The 21,457-nt window shown below is 40.4% G+C and overlaps 1 protein-coding gene across 16 annotated transcripts in view; it reads right to left on the minus strand.

The window, feature by feature from the left end:
- Positions 1–21,457, minus strand: part of F8 (coagulation factor VIII) — a 145,514-nt gene that overhangs the window by 49,035 nt on the left and 75,022 nt on the right. For 9 of the 16 annotated variants that reach the window (XM_072744192.1, XM_072744191.1, XM_072744190.1 and 6 more), the window contains 2 exons: positions 15,842–16,051; positions 4,004–7,103 (listed from right to left, as the gene is read on the minus strand). In XM_072744192.1, the coding sequence (XP_072600293.1) occupies positions 4,004–7,103; positions 15,842–16,051 (3,310 nt within the window). The remainder of the gene's footprint in view (positions 1–4,003; positions 7,104–15,841; positions 16,052–21,457) is intronic. The other 7 variants (XR_011998251.1, XR_011998250.1, XR_011998248.1 and 4 more) reach the window with 1 other exon arrangement.

The following is a 21,457-nucleotide window of genomic DNA, read 5'->3' on the forward strand; positions in this document are numbered from 1 at the left end:
TTTATTCATCATTAGCATAGATCTCTTCCTTGGACTCCAGACTCATATATCCAACTGCCTATTCAACATCTCAGCTGGAGGTCTAGTGAGAATCTTAAACTACATATGTTCAAAACAAACCCTTGAGGGTTTTGTCAAATAAATCTCTTCTACCTCAAGCCTTCCACATGTCATTAAATGTCACCATCATCCACCTAGTTGCTTAGGAAAACACCTAAAAATCTTCTTTGACTTCTTTCTCCCTATTCCCCCACCTACTCAATCTAACAACAAGTCCTGTCTGCTTATCTTCAAATCACACTTGGCATCTTTCCTTTTCTTTTGGTTTTTACCACCACTATTTTGGTCTATATACTCTGTCTTCTCTTACCTAGATGACTATGACATCCTCTTAGCAGTTCTCCCTGCTTCTATTCTTGCCCATGGAACCTGTGTTACCATTTAGTTGGTACTCTCTGGAGTTCAGACATACATAAAAAGATCTTCTCTTGCCTCCTTACGTCCATCATTTGCTAATTCATTCAACAAATATTTGAGCATCTATCACATGCCAGGCACTGTTTAAGGTTCTGGGGATATACCATTGAATAAAACCTTCAAAATTTGTGTTCTCAATGAACTTACTTTCTAGTTGGGGAACATAGACAATAGACAAGTAAATGTATACTATTTCAGGTGCTAGTAAGTGCATTTAAAAAGTACGGTAGGAACTATATGTATATAGAGTGTTCAGGGAAAGTCTCACTGATAAAACTTGAGCAGCAACCTGGAGGCAGTGAGAGAATGAATATTAGGATATCACAGGATGAGAATTCCAAGCAGAGAACACAAAGTACAAAGGCTTAGAGAAAGGTATATATTAGTTGCATTTGAGGAAGAGCAATGAGGCCAGTGTGGCTGGAACAGAGTGAGCAGGAAACAATGGTAAGAGATGAGATCAGAGAGGTTTCAGAGGGGCATATCTCAGAAACTTGAAGGCCATGGTGAGGACTTTGGAATTTACTAAAGGTGAGAAGGAAATCTACTGGGAGATTTGGAGCAGAGAACAATAATCAGAACTACAATTTGAAAATTTACTTTAGCTGCTATGTTGGGAAAAGACTATATAAGGGCCAGGCTGGAACCTGGAAGTCTAGTTAAGATGATATTCCAATAATTTAGGTGAGTTGAGGATGGTTTAGACCAGAATGGTAGCCACTGAGGCAGAGAGAAGTAGCTGGATTCTTTTCCATTTATTCCTTCTGTAAGCCACTCCCAAAAGTCTTTTTATCTTCATTATTCCATAAAAACATTTTCAAGGTCACTGTTGATCTTTACATTACTAATTCTCAGTCCCTGTCTTAGCTGAACTCTCAGTAGTATCTGATAGTTGATTACTCCATCCTTGATGTGTGTTTTCGCCTGGTCTCTCTGATACCAAGTTTCCTTTATTTTTGTACTAACCTCACTGCCAATCTTTCTCTGTCAACTTCGCTAGTTCTTCATTTCCCTGACCTTTATTTTTTAAAAGATTTTATTTATTTATTTATTTATTTATTTATTTATTTATTTATTTATTTATGAGAGAGAGAGAGAGAGAAAGAGAGAGAGAGCATGCACAAGCAGGTGGAGGGGCAGAGGGAGAGGGAGAAGCAGACTCCCCGCTAAGCAGGGAGCCCGATGTGGAGTTTGATCCCAGGACCCTAGGATCATGACCTGAGCCGAAGGCAGCAGCTTAACTGACTGAGCCACCCAGGTGCCCCTCCCTGACCTTTAAATGTTAGAGTGTTGGGTATTAGTTGTTCAAACTCTCCTCTTTTCTGTTTACAGTTAGTCTCATGATGGTCTACTCTTATGCAGATAAAATCCAGTTGTATATCTCCATTTCAGTTATCTTCCTTGAACCTGAGATTCATATATAAACTCCCTATCTCACCACGTACATAATTAGTCTCTTAATCTCTGTCCCTTCCCCAAAACTGGTGTTTGTCCAGCCTTTTGCATGGCAGTCAATGACCATTCCTTCTCTTTAGTTACTCAGACTCTAAACACTGAAGTTATTCTTATCTTTTTCTCTCACCACATCTAATCCATCAAAGAATCCATTTGGTTTTAATTTCAAGAAATAGACCAGTATTTGATTATGAATTGAGAATAGGATAAGATGAAAATGACTGTAATGCAAAGTTGGAGATGGTTGACTAGGAAACTGGAGAGGTTGGCCTTAAGAGCATAGTCTATTTGTCATAAGCATAAAGACAGTATACGGTCACAGATGTCAATGTGTTGCAAGTCTGGAGGTTCACTGCACAAGCATTAGCTTTGAATGAGAAGGGCTGTTGGGGAATGGGTAAAAGGGGTTGGAGATTTAAGGAAAAGTAGAAAATGTAAAATAGGGGTCCAGGACAGCAGGAAAGTCCGTAGACTAGGGAAATACTCTATATAGTTATTATGCAGCAATAAGGATCCATTTGAGGTAGAAAGCGAGGTCAGAAAGTGACAAGTAATGAAGAGGGCACCTAGTCTTCCTCTAGGACCTCTGTTATCTGACCACTGCTCATCTTGACTACCTCATCTCCTATAAGCCCCTCCCCCCAGTTTTCACTGTACTCCAGTCATACTGGTCCTTTTTCTGTTCCTCAGATTTGTTCCTTTCCTTTTTTTAAAAATTTTTTATTTATTTATTATAGTCACACACACACAGAGAGAGAGAGAGAGGCAGAGACCCAGGCAGAGGGAGAAGCAGGCTCCATGCACCGGGAGCCCAATGTGGGATTCGATCCCGGGTCTCCAGGATCGCGCCCTGGGCCAAAGGCAGGTGCTAAACCGCTGCGCCACCCAGGGATCCCAAATTTTCTTTACTTTTTAAAAAAATTTTAATTTATTTATGATAGTCACACACACACACAGAGAGAGAGAGAGAGAGAGAGAGAGGATTTGTTCCGTTTGTAGGGCCTTTGCATTTCTTTTTTTTTTTTAATTTTTTATTTATTTATGATAGTCACAGAGAGAGAGAGAGAGAGGCAGAGACACAGGCAGAGGGAGAAGCAGGCTCCATGCACCGGGAGCCTGATGTGGGATTCGATCCCGGGTCTCCAGGATCGCGCCCTGGGCCAAAGGCAGGTGCCAAACCGCTGCGCCACCCAGGGATCCCGGGCCTTTGCATTTCTTATTCCCTCTGCCAGGAAACATCTCTCAGAGCTCCAGCAGCTGTCCTTTTATTATCTTTTAGGTCTCAATTCCACAAAGAGGATTTCTCTGACCACCACAGCTAAAGTAACACCCCCAGTTACTCTCTATCACATTATTTGATTCTATCTCCTGAATAGCACCATCAAGATTCTATTTATTTTTCTACTAACTTATCGCTTGCTCTCCCCAATAGCAAATAAGCTTCTACTTTATTGCACCCCAGTGTCTACAAAAGTGTCTGGCATATAGCAGGTGCTCAATAGATATCTGTTGACTGACACTGACTCTCCTTAAGTATATCTTCCAAATTTCTCTATGCCTTCTCTTCTGTGCCCAACCTCCCTCTGCTCCCCTAACAACCAAATCCTCCCACTTTGCTCCCTGGATCCCTAGTACTATGGAAAACAACTTTCCCTGCATTCTCAACCTCTGTACCACACGCTTCACTTCTCCCTCCTGCCTCTCTCAGAACCTTTTCGCAAGACTAAGACTATTCCTGTGGCTCATGAGGTTGATGGGTGAGGTTGACTTTCTTCCTGCTCCCCATTGATGCTATCCCTGATTCAGGTACCTTTTGTAAACCCCTCTTCTCCTCCATCTCTCTAGAGTAAGAGTTTCATGCCTTCCAGATTGATCATCCTCTAACTCTCATTGTTGGTGTCATCATCTAACCTCCTATTTACTCCTTGGCTTCATCTAGATTTTGCTACCTGGATCTAAGGGTTCTTCTTTCCTTTATCATCAATCTTTGGAGTCACATTCCTACAGATTAGCGGTGTCTCTTCTATTGTTTCAGCACCTGAAGGCAGATGAATAATCAATGCACCCATACCTGTTTCTTAGTATATGGGGAGATCTACTCATCCCATAATCCCAGAGACGCTCCACTGCAGCAATGAAATAGTGTCGTGTTTTCTTTTGAAAGCTGCGGAGGCCCTGATTTTCATAGTCGCCATAGATGTCAAAATCTTCTCTCTTCATTTCAATTGAGAAGGTGTCATCATACTCAAATTTGTCTTCCTCTGGCTGAAGAGTAGTAAGGGTTGTTTCCCTTTGATGGTGTTTTGAGACTGGTGGGTTTTGAGAGCACAACCTTCCAGTCTCTCCTTGCTTTGCCCACATAGCTTCTCTTTGGGGATTATCTTGTCCTTCATTTATTGCTGCTGTTGAATCATTATTTTCACAAGGGCCCAGGGGCAAAATGGTGTCCTTCCTTTTAAAAGCTGTGTTCTTCTGTGACTTCTTTTGGGATTTCCACTCTTCACTTGGTATCTGGGTATCATAGTGGTTATCCCAAGCAAGGACACCCAGCAGCTTGGAGGGAATCTTTTCAGAGCTTTCTGTTGCCCATTTCAGAAAGGGCACTTTTCCAGGGCTATTTGTTTTATTCATTTTAACAGGTCCCTGTGTTTTCTGAAGGAAGATCTTTCCCATGAGATCCAGGTGGCCAGGAGAATCATTGCTAGTTTTTGTAGGGAAAGAGTCTTCTTGATCAACATGAACTTGAGAAAGTAATTCAACTTTGTCAGATGTTTCAGACAAGCCTGGTTGCAAGAGAACAGTGTTTTCAAGTTTCTTGTACATGGGTTGGTTTGTGGCACTTTTCCCCAGGGAGCTGAACTTTCCTTGCCCTTCAGTCATTCCTAAGGCTACAAAGGCTAAAGAGAGGTTATTTCTTTTGGCTTCTTGTAAGAAATGACTGTCTTCTTGAACTCCAGAAGTCCTCTCTCTAAAGGTATAATTACAGGCTGATGCTGGAAGATGAGAAGAGTTGTGTTGGGATGGGATCTTGGTCAGATCTGTATGTCTAACTGATGGAGATGCTGATTCCTTTGCAACGGGTAATGCAGAGTCATTCATTTGAATGGTGACATGATTCCTCATAGAACAATCTGATAGGGGGGACTGAGTAATGGCCCTTTTTTCTTTCTCATTATACTCTATCTGTGTGAGGGTTCCCTGGGTCAAATAGTCCATGTTTTTGGACCACTGGGTTGAAGTGTCATTTGCAATTACCTTCTTTTCAAACTTTTTTTCTCCTGGTGAGAGTCTGGGTTGTTTCAAAGTCCGCTTACCACGTTGAGTGATAACATGCTGACTTGCATTAGAAGACATCCTCGTAGTGCTTGGAAACCTCTCTACCATTTGGTTTGTTTGATTTCCCAAGCCTTCCAAGTTTGCTTCTTCCCTTATTTTTGAGAAATTGGCCATATGAATCCCTTCACTATGTGGTGAATCATTTAATGACCTGGTGTCTTGAAGTATTGGAGTATATGGCCGCTCTTCTAAACCTGCTACATTTTGCTTAGTGCTTAGTAAGAAAAGGTTCTTCAGAAAGCTCTTAGTGCCAATCACAGTATGTGCCTGAGGCAAAGCCACATTCTCCTGGGTTAATTTTTCCTTTCTTTCTATCTCTTCCGGAGATTTTTTTTCTTGATTGTACGTATCATTTTCTTGGACATTAGCCAAGTTAGTAAAAAATATGCTCTTGTTGTTTGGAAAAATCTCTTGGAGTTCTGTGTCCTTCGTAAATTCATCCTCTCCTACTACCACCTTCTCCTCTGACAAAAAATTCTGATCTTTCACGGATTTTTCTGATCCTAAAGATGTTAATTGTTTTGGACTGGACCTTTGCTCAGAGCTTAGGGAGTTCTTGCCATGGGTCTTTATCCAATCTGGCAAGAACGGTATCTTGGAGGATGATAGATCTGGATTTTCTGCACGTAGTGGCACAGGGCCTTCTTTTTTTTGGTGGGCCATTTCCACATTTTTTGATAAAGTAGTTTTATTTGACACATGATTTAGCCCCATAGCTGTAGTATTTCTGTCCATAAACGTTTCATTATGAATCAAAGAAGTTACTTCTTTAAACTCAGTATTCCTTTCTAACATACTATCTTGCCAGACTGAGGTACTATTCTCAATTAATAATGTTGGGATAGCAACACGAGTCTTTCTATTAGTTGTTAAGTTAACTGGTGCCCTGTTTGTCTTTACCGAAGAGATATTAACTTTGAATAAAGCATTATCTTTGATTAATGAAGCAGGTCCACGAATTCTTTCTTCTTTAAATAACCTATTACTCTCCACTGATAATACATTTTCTCTCAGTGAACTTTCTTGAATATTCATTAAAGGTGCTTCTAACAACTTGGAATCATTATCTTCTTCACTCAATTCCAAAGGTTCACCAGACTGAATAAGGTGGGATGAATTATTGCCAAATACAATGGTACCTAAATGACTGTTAAAATGAACTGACATATTTGGGGGTCCTAAGGAACCTGTCTTTTCAGTAGCTGCTGCCAACTTATCTGATGGAATTGTTGGTGAAGTCATTAGACTGTCTGATGAACTAGAAATTTTTAAATCAAGTTTCTTCAACTCTACTGTTGTATTTGTCCCCAAATTCTCATTTAATCTTAACTGCAGTTCTGGTTCAGGAGTAAATTCTCTGTCCTCACTGTGACGGAGCTCTGGTCTGAGACTTGCCACTTCAGGTGGGCCCTTGTTTCTTTCTATTGCTCCACGTGAATGGTCATCAGCAATATCTGTGGCCTCTCGGAGATCAGATAAGAACAGTCCACGTGGAGTAGGATTCTGTCCCAACAGCATCAATAAATCACTAGAGGAGACACTTTGTGCTTTAAGCAGCTGTGTTCTTTCTCCAGATTGAAGGTCAATCTTCTCTATGTCATTTTCTGGAGTTGTGGTGGCTTTGAATTGCTTTTCATTAGTGCTAGGGTGCCTTGAATTCTGGGAGAAGCTTCTAGGTTTAATGACATTGTTTTCATTCAGCAGGGAAGTTGGAATATCTTCGTATGTGTCCTCATAATAATCATCAATGTTCCTGTTACAACTAGAAACCTTCAGTAAGGCTGTCATGCCTCTGTTCCGAAAGTCTGAGTTGTGGCACCCCAGAACCCACAGACCTAGAGGTGAGGAAAAATACAATTCTGGTTACTCACAACCCTGGTCCCAAGCAAGTACTGTATTAGTAGTTCTTCTCCTCTATTCCCAGATAATGAAAAAATACTACTTGGTACCATTGTACTACAGGTCATCAGGTGAAATTCCTGGCACCTAAACAGTCCAAGAAGGGTAGTGAAAGTGGTTATCGCATTGCTGCTATTGTGGTATGTCTGTCTCTAATCACAAGAAAGGTCTGTGGTTAAAAATGAATAGATACTGGGATAAAAATGGAGAAATGTAATTAACATATATAATAGTGGAGAGTCTTTTTTTTCGAAGCTCCTATTTATTTGAGAGAGGGAGAGAGCATGAGTGAGGGGCCGGGGCAGAGGGAGAGGGAGAAGCAGACTCCCCTTTGAGCAGCGAGACCCATATAGGATTCGATCTCAGGACCCTGAGACCATGACCTGAACCGAAGGCAGACGTTTAACTGACTGATTCACTCAGGCACCCCCAATAGTGGAGAGTCTTAATAGTCCCACAGAAATCTTTTTTTCTTTTTTAAAGGCTTCATCTTTTTATTTTAGAGAGAGACAGAGAGCGTGGGTGCATGTGAGCTGGGGGAGGAGCAGAGGGAGAGGGAGGAGGGGAAAGAATCTCAAGCAGACTTGGCACAGAGCACAGGGCCCAGCATGGGGCTTGAACTTACCACCCAGAGATCATGACCTGAGCCGAAACTAAGAGTAGGATGCTTAACTGAGCCACCCAGGCACCCTCACACAGAACTCATAGATGATGATAATGACTTAATTCTTTTTTAAAAAATATTTTATTTATCTATTCATGAGACAGAGAGAGAGAGGGGCAGAGACACAGGCAGAGGGAGAAGCAGGCTCCATGCAAGGAGCCCGATGTGGGACCCGAACCTGGGAATCTGGGATCACGCCCTGAGCCAAAGGCAGGCGCTCAACCACTGAGCCACCCAGGTGTCCTGATAATGACTTAATTCTTGAAACTTCATGTAGGCTAGCTATTAGTGCTATACAACATAATGGCACACGTTCTTAGAGTGGGATTGCCTGGGTTCAGATCCTAGCTCTGCCATTTACCAGCTGTGTGATTTTGAGCAAGTCAACTGAGCTCTCTGAGTTCCTGTTTTCTCATATGTAAATGAAGCCAATGCATCTGCCCTGTCATATAAAGTATTCAAATCACATAACACAATGACTAGCTTCCACTGTCACTGATTTGCAGGATAAGAAATCACAAGGCAAAAAAAAAAAAAAAAAAAAAAGGAAAGAAATCACAAGGCAGAAGGACTCAGGTTTAGGATACACATAGAATTCCACTACAGTGCTAGCAATATTAATTCTTACTATGGACAGGATTGTTCAAGTGAAGGAACTTCATAGCGGTAAAGTAGATGCATAAACATAAGTAAAAAAAAATACACCTTTACCAAGCTACCCATCAGGTACCTTAATAGCCTCTTCATCTTGCATGACATTTGCAAGCAAAATCTTAGCTAAATCCAGCTTTCCCTCAAAGGGAAAACTTTCCCCAAAATATATTTCCATAGAGACCTCTAAGATAATGGGATGCCCACAGAAAAGGTTTTTATGGTCAAATTAATGCACATTGCACTCTATGTGCAGCCCGATAATCAATCAAGTGGGAAATTAGAACACATTTTCTACATACAAGGATTTAGAAATTCTACCTCTAAAGGAGCCACTCTCAAGAAGTGATGGGAGTGCGTTTTCTACCAAAACAAAGGAGTATATTGTATATTTAAAAAAATAGAATGACAGGAGATCCAGGAAAGAGGCACCTATCCTGAAGGAGGATGAACAAAAGTCCCAAGTTAATAACTGATACTCAGTCAGTCCTAGAAAGAACCAGCCCAGAAGGGAGGAAGATGCATGGGTCCAGGAGATCAGTTTCTGTGTAAAAAAGAATATATGTTGTATAATAAAGCTCTTGAAAAGAGAATAACTAAATGGAAAATATTACAATATAAACAGTAAAACATTTAGAAGTTTCTGTTAAACAAGTAATAAAAATAAGAAATGAAATCCTATTTGATTTCATGATGAACATTTACATAGTCCTAATGATGTGATTTCACTAAAAATAGAGACATAAGTATATCATAAGTTTGTGGATTTAGAGCCTAATTTCATGACATTTAAAGCATATTTTTGATGGCATAAAACTATTTAGGTCAAAGGATACGAAAATACACATTTGAAGGGGTACATGCACCCCAATGTCCATAGCAGCATTATCCACAGTAGCCAAACTATGGAAAGAGCCCACATGTCCACTGACTGACAAAGGGATAAAGAGGATGTGGTCTACACACAATGGAATGTTACTCAGGCATCAGGAAGAATGAGAGCTTGCCACTTGCAACAACATGGGTGGAGCTAGAGGGTGTCATGCTAAGCGAAATATTTCAGTCAGAGAAAGAGAAATACCATGTGACTTCAGTGGAGTTTAAGAAACAAAACAGATGAACATAGGGGAGGGGGAAAGAGAGAGAGATGGAGACAAACTAGAAGAGACTCTGAACTCTACAGAGCGACCGAGGGCTGATGGAGGGAGGTGGGTGGGGGCTGGGGGCTGGGGGCTGGATGGGTGATGGGGATTACGGGGGGGGGGCGCTTGTTATGATGAGCACCGGTGATGTACGTAAGTGATGAGTCACTGAATTCTACTCCTGAACCCAACGTTACCCTCCCTATATGCTAACTAACTAGAATTCAAATAAAAATTTGAAGGAAAAAAAAACTGATACGGGGTCAGAGTAGACCAGGATCAGAGCTGAAATGAATAATTTAAATAAGGGTTTTGACTCTTAAAATTCTACTGTTATAACTTGGACACAACCAGTTCCTTCTTTTTTCTAAGGAGGACAGTAATTGAGAAAAGAGAAAATGAAACTCCACAGACAGGTTTGAAATGACATATACCAAACTCTGAGAAGGGCCTGGGATTGGCAATAGAGATCAAGGAGGACTGTGGTTATATCTGTATTAGCTGAAATTTTGTAACAAGAAGTAAAAGTTAATTTAAAACATAATGATTGTGGCTCAGCGGTTTAGCACCACCTTCGGCCCAGGGCGTGATCCTGGAGACCCGGGATCGAGTCCCACGTTGGGCTCCTTGAATGGAGCCTGCTCCTCCCTCTGCCTGTATCTCTGCCCCTCTCTGTGTGTGTGTGTCTCATGAATAAATAAATAAAAGCTTAAAACAAAACAAAACAAGAAAACATAATGATTAAATCACAATCCAAGAGCTTAAAAAAGAGTTGACTCTGATGAAAAACAATAAAATAACCAAGTAAAAGAAAGAAATTCTACATGTACAAAATTTAAAATAAGAAAGATATAGTTACAGTTGCAAAGAAAATTTAAAGAATTATAATTCCCTTGGAGACACTAGCTGCCCATCCCCTCCTCAAACTTCTGCCACAGGAATAAGATTCCCCGGGCGCCTGGGTGGCTCAGTGGCTGAGCATCTGCCTTCAGCTCAGGTCATGCTCCCGGGGTCCTGGGATTGAGTCCCGCATCGGGCTCCCCGCAGGGAGCCTGCTTCTCCCTCTGCCTGGGTCTCTGCCTCTCTCTCTCTCTCTCTCTCTCTCTCTCTCTCTGTGTCTCTCATGAATAAATAAAAAATTTTTTAAAAAAAGGAATCAGATGCCCACCCAAGTTTCAGACTTGGTCAGCACTACACATATATAGACCAGTCTCCTGCCTCAGTGATATCACCAGGACTTTCAGTGAACTCATTATTTTTGTAAGCTGTTAGACATCTTGGAATTAGTTTCCATTAAAGTAACCCAGAGAGACAGAGCCCAGCTGATCCCAGGTAGATCGGAGCGCACCTCCGGCTCCAGTGGACGAGAGCTCTTAGGCACCCATGGCTAGCACGTAATACGTATACATATATATCACCTGTTCTTTATCCACTCACCCATCAGTAGACACTCAGGTTATTCCCATATCTTGGCTATCGTGCATGATGCTGCAATAGCCACGGGGGTGCACATATCTTTTTGAAATCATTATTTCATTTCTTTTGGCTACATCCTCAGAAGTGGTATTGCTGGATCATATTTCAGTTCTACTTTTAATTTGTGAGGAACCTCATGTTTTCCAGACTGGTCGCACCAGTTTACATTCCCGTCAACAAAGCATGAGGGTTCCCTCTTTTCCACATCTGCACCAGCGTTTGTTATCTCTAGTCTTTGATAACAGCCACCCTAACAGATGTGAGGGAAACCTCATTGTGGTTTTGATTTACATTTTCCTGATGATTAGTGATGCTGAAGACCTTATCATGTACCTACTGGCCATTTGTATGTCTTTTTGGGAAAAATTCAGTGGTATCCCTTGAGTTCTGCTTTCTTTGTTCTTTTTTTCTCAGACTGGGTAATTTCAAAAGACTTGTTATCGAGTTCACAGATTCTTTACTCTGTTTAAGTCTGATGCATTCCGCCCTCCCCCCCATTTCATTCATTGTATTCTTTAGCTCCAGAATTTTTTGAATGATTTTTCTTTTTTGAACTTATTTGTTAATAATGTATTATTTTCCCAATTTTGTTGAATTATCTGTTTGTGTTCTCTTGTATCTTGCTGAGCTTCCTTAAAATAATGTTTGAGCTCCTTTACAGGCAATCTGTAGACTTCCATTCCTTTGGGGTCAGTTATTGGAAAGTTACTGTGTTCCCCTGGTGGCATCAGATTTTCTTGTGTGTGTGTGTGTGTGTGTGTGTGTGTGTGTGTGTGTTTCTTGTGGCCCTGCACTGATGCCTGCACATTTGAGGAAGCAATTACCTCTTCTAGTCTTTATGGACGGACTTGGAATGTGGGTGGCTCTAAGCGTGCTGTCTGGGTGGGGTTCGGCAGCTCCAGTGACAGGGAGAGCACAGTAGCATAATTTCTATGCCGCTCTGTCAGCTGAGGTCAATGTTAGTGAAGAATGGAAGGGGATCCTTAGTGGCCAGTGCCGTGTCTAGTAGCAGTGGTGGTGAGAGTTGTTGGACTCTTAGGTGATGGAGGCTGCTGGGGTCCTCTTGTTCTCCTTTTCACCCACAGGGGAATGTTCTAGCTGGGGGATCTTTCTTGGTGCTGAGTCTGGCATGTGGGTATACAAGCCTTGGTGATGGTGCTGGTTTCTGGGGCAGAGGGGTGCATGTAGTAGTGATTGTGTTAGTTTTCAAGGTGTAGACACTCAGAGTGGCAGTGCAGTCAGGGTCCTAGGCTCAGGCGTGCATGAAACTACCATGCTTCCTGGGTCTCGGGGCATGGGCACATATGCTGTGATGGTGTCATTGTGCAAAACTCAGGTATGCATAGATTACCCCTGGTCTCTGGGGCATGCCACATTGCCTAGGCCCTGGTGGGTGGTGAGTACTGGTGGCAGGCTACAACAGCAGGATGGGCCCCAGGGATGACGGGGTACTGTGGTGGTGCCTCAGGCCCTGAGGAGCTGGGCAACAGTAGTGACTGAAGCCTTTGAGGATGGCAGGTGCCATGGTGGCAGGCCCAGGTCCCAGGGAGCAGGGCTAGCAGCATGTCCCTGGGGAGAAGATGCAGCTTAAACTCTGAGCAGCTCTGCGAGCTGGCTTCAGTATCTGTGAAGACTGTGGAGGTCTTTAGGTGGTGATTAGAGTTGCTAGAGTCCTCTCGTTTCCTTTCCTCAGGAGAAGAAATCCCTCAGAGGGGATTCCCCGGTAGCATCAAGCTGCTCTAGAGTGAGGAGGGATGGAACTAGCAGACTTGCACTACAAAAAATGTTGAAGGGATATACTATCAATATAAGGACACAGGTGTAAAGTGTAAGAATGGAAAAATATATGTTGCACAAACATTAACCAAAATTAATATTGTTCAGGCAATACATCTGAGACAAAGCAGGTGTTAAGGGCAAGAAGTACTACTTCAGACAAAGTAGGATATTTCATAATAAAAGGATATTTCATGATAAAATGGCTAATTTCGTAAGAGTATATAACAATCGTCAATAATTAATGGCATGATTTTATGTTGCCTCACTTATTTTGACACAGTTATTAAAGAGAACAGAAACGGAACAATCATAGTTAAAGGTTTTGATACAGTTCTCTCAGTAACTGTAAGAAGCAGACAAAACATAAGTAAACCTACGAGGACTTTAACAACATAATAGAGCAAAACTCGACATACATGACAAATATGTCACAGTCCACCACAACTTCAGAAAGCATATTCATTTGAAGTGCAATTGGGTCATGAGCTAAAGCAAACCATATGCTGGGCACACAGCAACGCTCAACAAATTTTAAACCAATAAAACCATATTGAATAGGTTATGTGACCACAGTGAAGTAAAAATGAGAAATCAGCAACAGAGGGATAATTAGAAAATACCCATATGTGTAGAAATTTAATAAAAGACTTTTAAATATCTGTGGGTAAAAGAAGAAATTACAATGGAAATTAGAAAATATTTCAAACCCGGTGATAATAAGAATATGATTCACTAAAAAAAAAAAAAAAAAAAAAAAAAGAATATGATTCACCGAAACCTGTGATGTGTGGTGTGTTTTTTCCCCTCTGCTATTAATAGTTTTATTCAAAAGTAAGGCACAAAAACAGAAATAAAAGGTATAGGGATTGGAAAAGAAAAACTGAAATTGTCAAAATTTGCAGACAGTTTAATTGCCTACACAGAAAATCTTATAGGAATCTAAAATAATTGCTAGATCTTACTACTGAACTTATAGCAAGGTTGCAAAATATGTGGTCAATAAACAAAAAATTTCTATTCCTTTGTGTGTATGTTATCTAATAAAACTTTATTGATCAAAACAGGCGATAAATGTCCTGACTAGTTTCCTTTTTATTAAGATATAATTGACCTGGGGCACCTGGGTGGCTCAGTCTGTTAAGCATCTGCCTTCGACTAGGGTCTTGGGATCCTGGGCTCAAGTTCCACGTCAGGCTCCCTGCTCAGTGGGGAGTCTGTTTCTCCTTCTCCCTCTGCCCCTTCCCTCCCCTTGTGTGCTCTCTCTCTCTCTCTCAAATAAATAAAAAATCTTTTAAGGGGATCCCTGGGTGGCGCAGTGGTTTGGCGCTTGCCTTTGGCCCAGGGCGCGATCCTGGAGACCCGGGATCGAATCCCACATCAGGCTCCCGGTGCATGGAGCCTGTTTCTCCCTCTGCCTATGTCTCTGCCTCTCTCTCTGTCTCTCTGTGACTATCATAAATAAATAAAAATTTAAAAAAATTAAAAAAAAAGATATAATTGACAGAGATGATTGTTTAGGTTTAGGTGTACGACATGTTGATTTGATACCTTAATATATTACAACATGATCAGCACCATAGCATTAGCTAACCCTTGTGTCACTTTTCATAATTATCATTTCTTTTTTTGTGGTGATGTGTGGTTAAAGCAGAGTGTGAAGTGAAGAATGATGGACTGAGACCTGCCACAAAATGGATGAATCCTGAAGTCATGAAATATTCAGAAGCGGCAAATGCATAGACACAGAAAGTAGACGAGTGGAGGTGTTGGGGGAAATGGGTACCTGAGTGCTTACTGGTAAAGGGTCTCTGTGGGGTGATAGAAATATTTTGCAATTACACAATAGTAATAGTTGCACAACACTGTGAATGTACTGGAAGCAAGCGAACTGTACACTTATAAATGGTTAAAATGGTGAATTTTACATCAATAAAATGAACAAAAGGCATCAGACTATACCATGTTGGACACAGGAAATCTTCTCTAGCGGCTTTAGCTTCAGCTTTGTCATTAGTGAAATTATATTAAAATTTTTTCCCTCAAGTCACATAAAGCAAAGTTTTAATTTGTCTTTAGAATTTAAGTGGTCACCAAAATAACTTAAAAGCCTCTCAAAATACTGATATTTAAAATATTCTTTTTTCTGCTTATACATACAAACATACACATACAGGCACTTTCTCTCTTTGGTTTAGACAATTACAATCATGTTATACATACTGTCTCATTATCTTTTGTACATATTAGATTCATTAATTTAAAAAATATTAAGAAGCTAGTATACACAGGAACTATAAACTTTAGGGATACACTGATGAGTAAGATAAACAAGGGCTCTGGCCTCAGAGTTTGCCAGCCACATCCAACCTGAAGGCTTCCCAGTGGCCTGAGAGGTGACAATGTGCTCGCAAAGGCTTCTAGGTGGTACTTATTCAACAGTACCAAAGTTCACAAAGCGCCCAGAATCATATTTAGCTCCACATGTTAATTGCATCTGTAAATGTTTATTCACCAATATAGTTTAATAAATAAACACACTTACCATTTTGACCAATGGTAAGTAAAGGCACTTTTTAGAGGAAAGACTTTAAATTAAATACTTGATGTGCTGCCATCATTAAAATGCCTTGCAATAACTAAGACCACTTGAACCATTTAGTATTTGCCCACACATGAGCATATGCATGGCTACTGAAGTGATCACAGCTGTTAGTGAGAGAAGATTATTCATATAAATAACTACGTTACCTGGGTGTCTCAGCTGGTTGGGTGTTCAACTCTTATTTTCAGCTCAGGCCCTGATATTAGGGTCATGAGATTGAATCCAATGGTGTGCTCCTTACTCAGCGCAGAGTGTGCCGAGGACTCCCTCCCTGTCACCCTCTGCCACTCTCTCCTGTTCTCTCTCTCTCTCAAATAAATACATAAAATCTTAAAATAAAGAATAATATAAAGAACTAACCTGGGTTTTCCATGGACATGAAGACAGTTTCTCCTGAGAATGGGAAGAGGGTAAGTGTGTCTTCATAGACCATTTTGTGTTTGAAGGTATATCCAGAGAAGAAGACAGACAGGAAGTCAGTTTGTGCTCCAACACTTAGAATGTACCAGTACGCCACCTCATGCAAACAAACTGACAGCTGCAAGTTGTCAAAAACATAGCCATTGATGCCTGCAAAAAAAAAAAAAAAAAGGAGAACAAGATGTTTTAGCTGTATCCAGATTTATTATTTGAGGTTGTTAAGATATGATCATAAATAATTATATGTTATGTCCATTACCTTATTCCCAAGAAGAGATATTGCATTATACTTTCCAAAAAAGTAGGTTGTTAATACTTGATCAGCTAGGTCCCAGTCCCAAACCAAGAAGAATCATAGAACTTGACCCTTCATGAAGAGGGAGGAAATCCTACTCTTTAGTAGCATGGTATTGATTTATACAATTGGAATACTGGCTGCCAATTAGATAAATGTATTATATCAATGTTAAACTTTCTGAATTTTATAACTCCATTTGGTTATGTAAGAGAATATCTGTATTCATAGGAAACACGCAATGAAGTATTAACAGATAAAAAGACAACTTTCATTTGGGGAATATAAATAATAGTGAAAGGGAATATAAGGGAAGGGAGAAGAAATGTGTGGGAAATATCAGAAAGGGAGACAGAACATGAAGACTCCTAACTCTGGGAAACGAACTAGGGGTGGTGGAAGGGGAGGAGGGCGGGGGTGGGGGTGAATGGGTGACGGGCACTGAGGGGGGCACTTGACGGGATGAGCACTGGGTGTTATTCTGTATGTTGGCAAATTGAACACGAATAAAAAATAAATTTATTATTAAAAAATAAAAGTAACTCTATAGAGAAAAAAGAGAATGATAAAGCAAATATAGAAAAATATTAAAAATTAATGAATCTGGGGAAAGAGTATATGGGAGTTCTCTATACTATTTTAGTAGAATTTCTGTTAAGTTTGAAATTATTTCTAAATAAAAAGCTAAACAAAAGTAACACGGACTTTATAAAGGGAATTGTTTCGAAAGCCTCTTCTATACATCTATCCATCCACCAATTCAATAACCATTTGTCTATTCTGCAGGGTGGTGGTCCAGAAATCAGCTAAGCAATGCTCAGACTCTAGCTTAGTACAACTAATCGAGAGTCAAAATTTCTTGCCTTAAAAAGCATTAAAAGATATTATAAATCTATTGTAATTAAAGGTGTGATAATATGCAGGTTTAGATGAATATATCAGTCAGAATATAGAGTCCAGAAAGAGACACAGATATAAATGGGAATTTAATACACCATAAAGGCAGCATTTCAAGCAGGTAGCAAAACAGAATGAGCTATTGGTAAATGCTGATGGGAAATATGTCTATTCATAGGGAACCACAAAAGACCCTGAATAGCCAAAGCAATCTTGAAAAAGAACAAAGTTGGAGGCATCACATTTCATGATTTCAAGCTATGTTACAAAGCTCTAGTAATTAAAGCAATACAGTCCTGCCATAAAAAGAGGCCTATAGACTAATGAAGCAGAATCAAGAGCCCAGAAGTGGATCCTTAACTATATGGTCGGCTAATATTCGACAATGTAGTTAAGAATACTCAATGAGGTGGGCACCTGGGTGGCTCAGTCAGTTAAGCTCTGCCTTTGGCTCAGGTCATGATCCCAGGCTCCTAAATAAAATCTTAAAAAAAATGTTAAGAATACTCCATGAGGAAACGGTAGTATCTTCAATAAATGGTGTTGGGAAAACTGGATAACCACATGGAGAGGAATGAAATTGAACCCTTACATTACACCACACACAGAAATTAACTTGAAATGGATTAAAGACTTAAACAAAAGACCTGAAACTGTAAAGTTCCTAGAAAACATAGGGAAAAAGCTCTTTGACATTGGTTTTGGCAGTGATTTTTTGGATATTACACGAAAAGCAAAAGCAACAAAAGAAAAATTAATAAGTAGAGTTATATCAAACTAAAAAGCTTCTCACAACTAAAAAAAAAAAACCAATAAACACCATGAAAAAGCAACCTAAGGAATAGGAGAAAAAATTTGCTAATCATTTATCTGATAAGGGGTTAATATCCAAGATATATAGAGAACTCATATAATTCCATATCAGACAAATCTGATTCATAAAATGGGCAGAGGAACTGAATAGAAATTTTTCCAAAGACATACAATTAGTCAACAGGTACGTGAAAAGGTGCTCTGCATTAACCATCAGGGAGATGTGACCATCAGTGAAATAAATCAGAGAAAGCCAAATACTGTAAGTGGAATCGAAAAACGCTGAGCTCATAGAACCAGAGTAGAATGGGTGGTGGCCGGGGTGGGGGATGCGGGAAATGGGTAGATGTTGGTCAAAGGGCACAAACTTCTAGCTGGAAATGGCTCTCTTTCCTGGCCCTGCTCTAAGGGTGGGCTGCATGCCCACAGGGGCAGTGCTTCTGGGGCACCCCTGACCCAAGGCTCAAGTTCTCCAAGTTTTAGCAATTATGTATAGGACTTCTAGAAATATTCATGGGCAGGTTTTTGTGTGAATCTAAGTTTTCATTTTTCTAGGGAAAATATCCAGGAGGTGTACTGCTGGACTATAAGCTAAGTACATGTTTCATTTTATTTTTGTAAAGATTTTATTTAATTATTTGACAGAGAGAAAGAGAGAGAGAGCTTGAGCACAAGCAGGGGGAGTGGCAAGCAGAGGGAGAGGGAGAAGCAGGCTCCCCTCAGAGCAGGGAGCTCGATGCGGGGCTCAATCGCAAGACTCTGGGATCATGACCTGAGCCGAAGGCAGATGCTTAACCCACTGAGCCACCGGGTGCCCCGATGTTTGACTTCATAAGAAACTGCCAGACTGTCTCCCAGACTGTCTCCCAGAGTGACTATACTACTGCACATTCCCACCAGCAGTGTGAAGGCTCCTGTTGCTCTGGACTCTTGCTAGCATATTTAACATTGTATGTTTTATTTCAGCTATTAAATTAGCCTCTCACTGAGGCTTTTTAATTTTTTTTTATTTATTTATGATAGTCACACACACAGAGAGAGAGAGAGAGGCAGAGACACAGGCAGAGGGAGAAGCAGGCTCCATGCACCGGGACCCCGATGTGGGATTCGATCCCGGGTCTCCAGGATCGCGCCCTGGGCCAAAGGCAGGCGCCAAACCGCTGCGCCACCCAGGGTTCCCTCACTGAGGCTTTTTAAAGTAGTCTCCATGCCAAGCATGGAGCCCAATATAGGGCATGAACTCATGACCCTGAAATCGAGACACAGCGGAGATTAAGAGTCAGACACTTAAATGCTGAGCCACCCAGGCGCCCCCTCACTCGGGTTTTATTTTTTTATTTTTTAAGATTTTATGTATTTATTCGTGAGAGACCCGGAGAGAGAGAGAGAGAAAGAGAGAGAGAGAGAGGCAGAGGGAGAAGCAGGCTCCATGCAGGGAGCCCCACGTGGGACTCGATCCCGGGACTCCAGGATCACGCCCTGAGTCAATGGCAGGCACTAAACCGCTGAGCCACCCGGGCTGCCCGCACTCAGGTTTTAATATGCATTTCCTTAATATCTAATGATGCTGAGTATTCTTTCAGGTACTTATTTACATTCCATATATCTTCTTTGGTGATGTGTCTCTTCAAATCTTTTGCCCATTTTTAAGTTTCTTTTTTTGGGTTTGTTTTTTTTTTTTTTTTTTTACTGCTGACCATGACCATTCTGATATGTGATTTGCAAATAGTTTCCACTGATCTGTAGCTTGTCTTTTCATTCTCTTTAACAGTATCTTTTGTAGAGCCAAGTTTTTTATTTTGATGAAATTCAATTTATCAATATTTCCCTTCTACAGATTTTTTTAAAAGATTTTATTTATTTGACAGAGAGTGGAGAGCACAAGCAGGGGGAGCAGCAGACAGAGAGGGAGAAGCAGGTTCCCCCACCCTAAACAGAGAGCATGATGTGGGGCTCCATTCCAGGACCCTGGGATCATGACCTGAGCCGAAGGCAGACAGTGAACCCACTGTGCCACCCCGGCGCCCCTGGATTTTGATTTTTATGTCATTTATCAGAAGTCGTCTTCTAACTCTAGGTCATGGTTCTACACTACACATTTAGATCTATGATCCATTTTGAGTTAATGTTTAACTATGAGGTTTATGTCAAGGTTCATATTTTTGTATATGGTTGACCAATTGTTCTAGAACTATTCGTTGAAAAGACTACTCTTTCTCCATTGCATTGTTTTTGTCTTTGCCAAAGGTCAACGGCCATGTATATGTGGGTGTATTTCTACACTATTCTATGCCATTGATTTTTGTCAATACAATGCTATCTTGACTGCTGCAGCTTTATAGTAAGTCTGGAAATCAGGTAATATGATTTTAATTTTTCTTTTTCAAACTAGTTTTGAAAAAAGAAACTAGTTTCTTTGCCTTTCCATATAAATCTTATGATATGCTTTTCTCTATCAAATAAGAAATCTTACTTAGATTTTACTAAGAATTTCATTAAATCCTTAGATCTATTTGGGGAGGGCTGACATCTTTACTGAGTCTTCCAATCTGGGAATATTGTAAGTCTTCCGACATTGTATGTTTTTTAAATTTTCTTACATCAATGTCTGGCAATTTTCAGTGTATGGATTTTGTACATTTCAGATTTGTGCCTATTTGAGCTATTGTAAATGGTATTTTTGTCATTTATGTTTCCAATAGTTTGCTGTTGGTATATAGAAATATGGCTGACTTTGGTATGTTGACCTCACATTCTGCAATGAAGCTAAACTCACTAGTTTTAGGAGTTTTTTTGTAGAGTTCTTGAGGTTTTCTATGCAGATAATCATGTCATATTTGGTTTCATGTCTTCACTTTAATAGGCAGGCTTTTAAATCTTCTGGTTTCCTTCCCCAATTTACCCGCTGCCAACTACTTTTCAGAGTTCTCAGCTGCTTCATGCATTCTGTTACAGATTTGTTGTCATTCAGTGGGATAGACAGGGTAACATGTGCTTATTTCATCTTAACCAGAACCAGAACTCCAAATGGCATTATTTTTAGTTTTAATGGTTTCAATCACATTGGTTTCAAAATACTGTACTAGTTATGCAGTAGCATTAAATAAGAATACCCTCATACTTAAAAGCCCACTGGTAATAGCTGTCTTATAACTCTGCCAGTCTGATAGGTATAAAGTATTATAGCATGGGTATTCTATTTTGCATTTTCCTGTAGTGAGATTGAATTTTTTGGAAAGATTTATTTATTTTTGTGGGGGGGGAGGGCAGAGAGAGATGAAAGGGAAAAACTGAAATAGACTCCGCACTGAGCTGGGAGCCTAACATGGGGCTTGATTTCACGGCCCTGAGATCATGACCTGAGCCAAAACCAAGAGTTGGATGCTTAACCAAGTGAGCCACTCTAGCATCCCTGAGAAAGAAATTTTTTAATCACATTTTTGACCATTCTGATTTTGTGTGTATATATTTTGTAATAGGTTTAATTGTGCTCCTGCCCAAGTTCATATGTTGAAGTTCTAACCTCTAGTGTCTCAGAATGTGACTGTACT

Source organism: Vulpes vulpes, chromosome X (genome assembly GCF_048418805.1).
Source record: "Vulpes vulpes isolate BD-2025 chromosome X, VulVul3, whole genome shotgun sequence".
In the NCBI taxonomy this organism is placed as follows: domain Eukaryota; kingdom Metazoa; phylum Chordata; class Mammalia; order Carnivora; family Canidae; genus Vulpes; species Vulpes vulpes.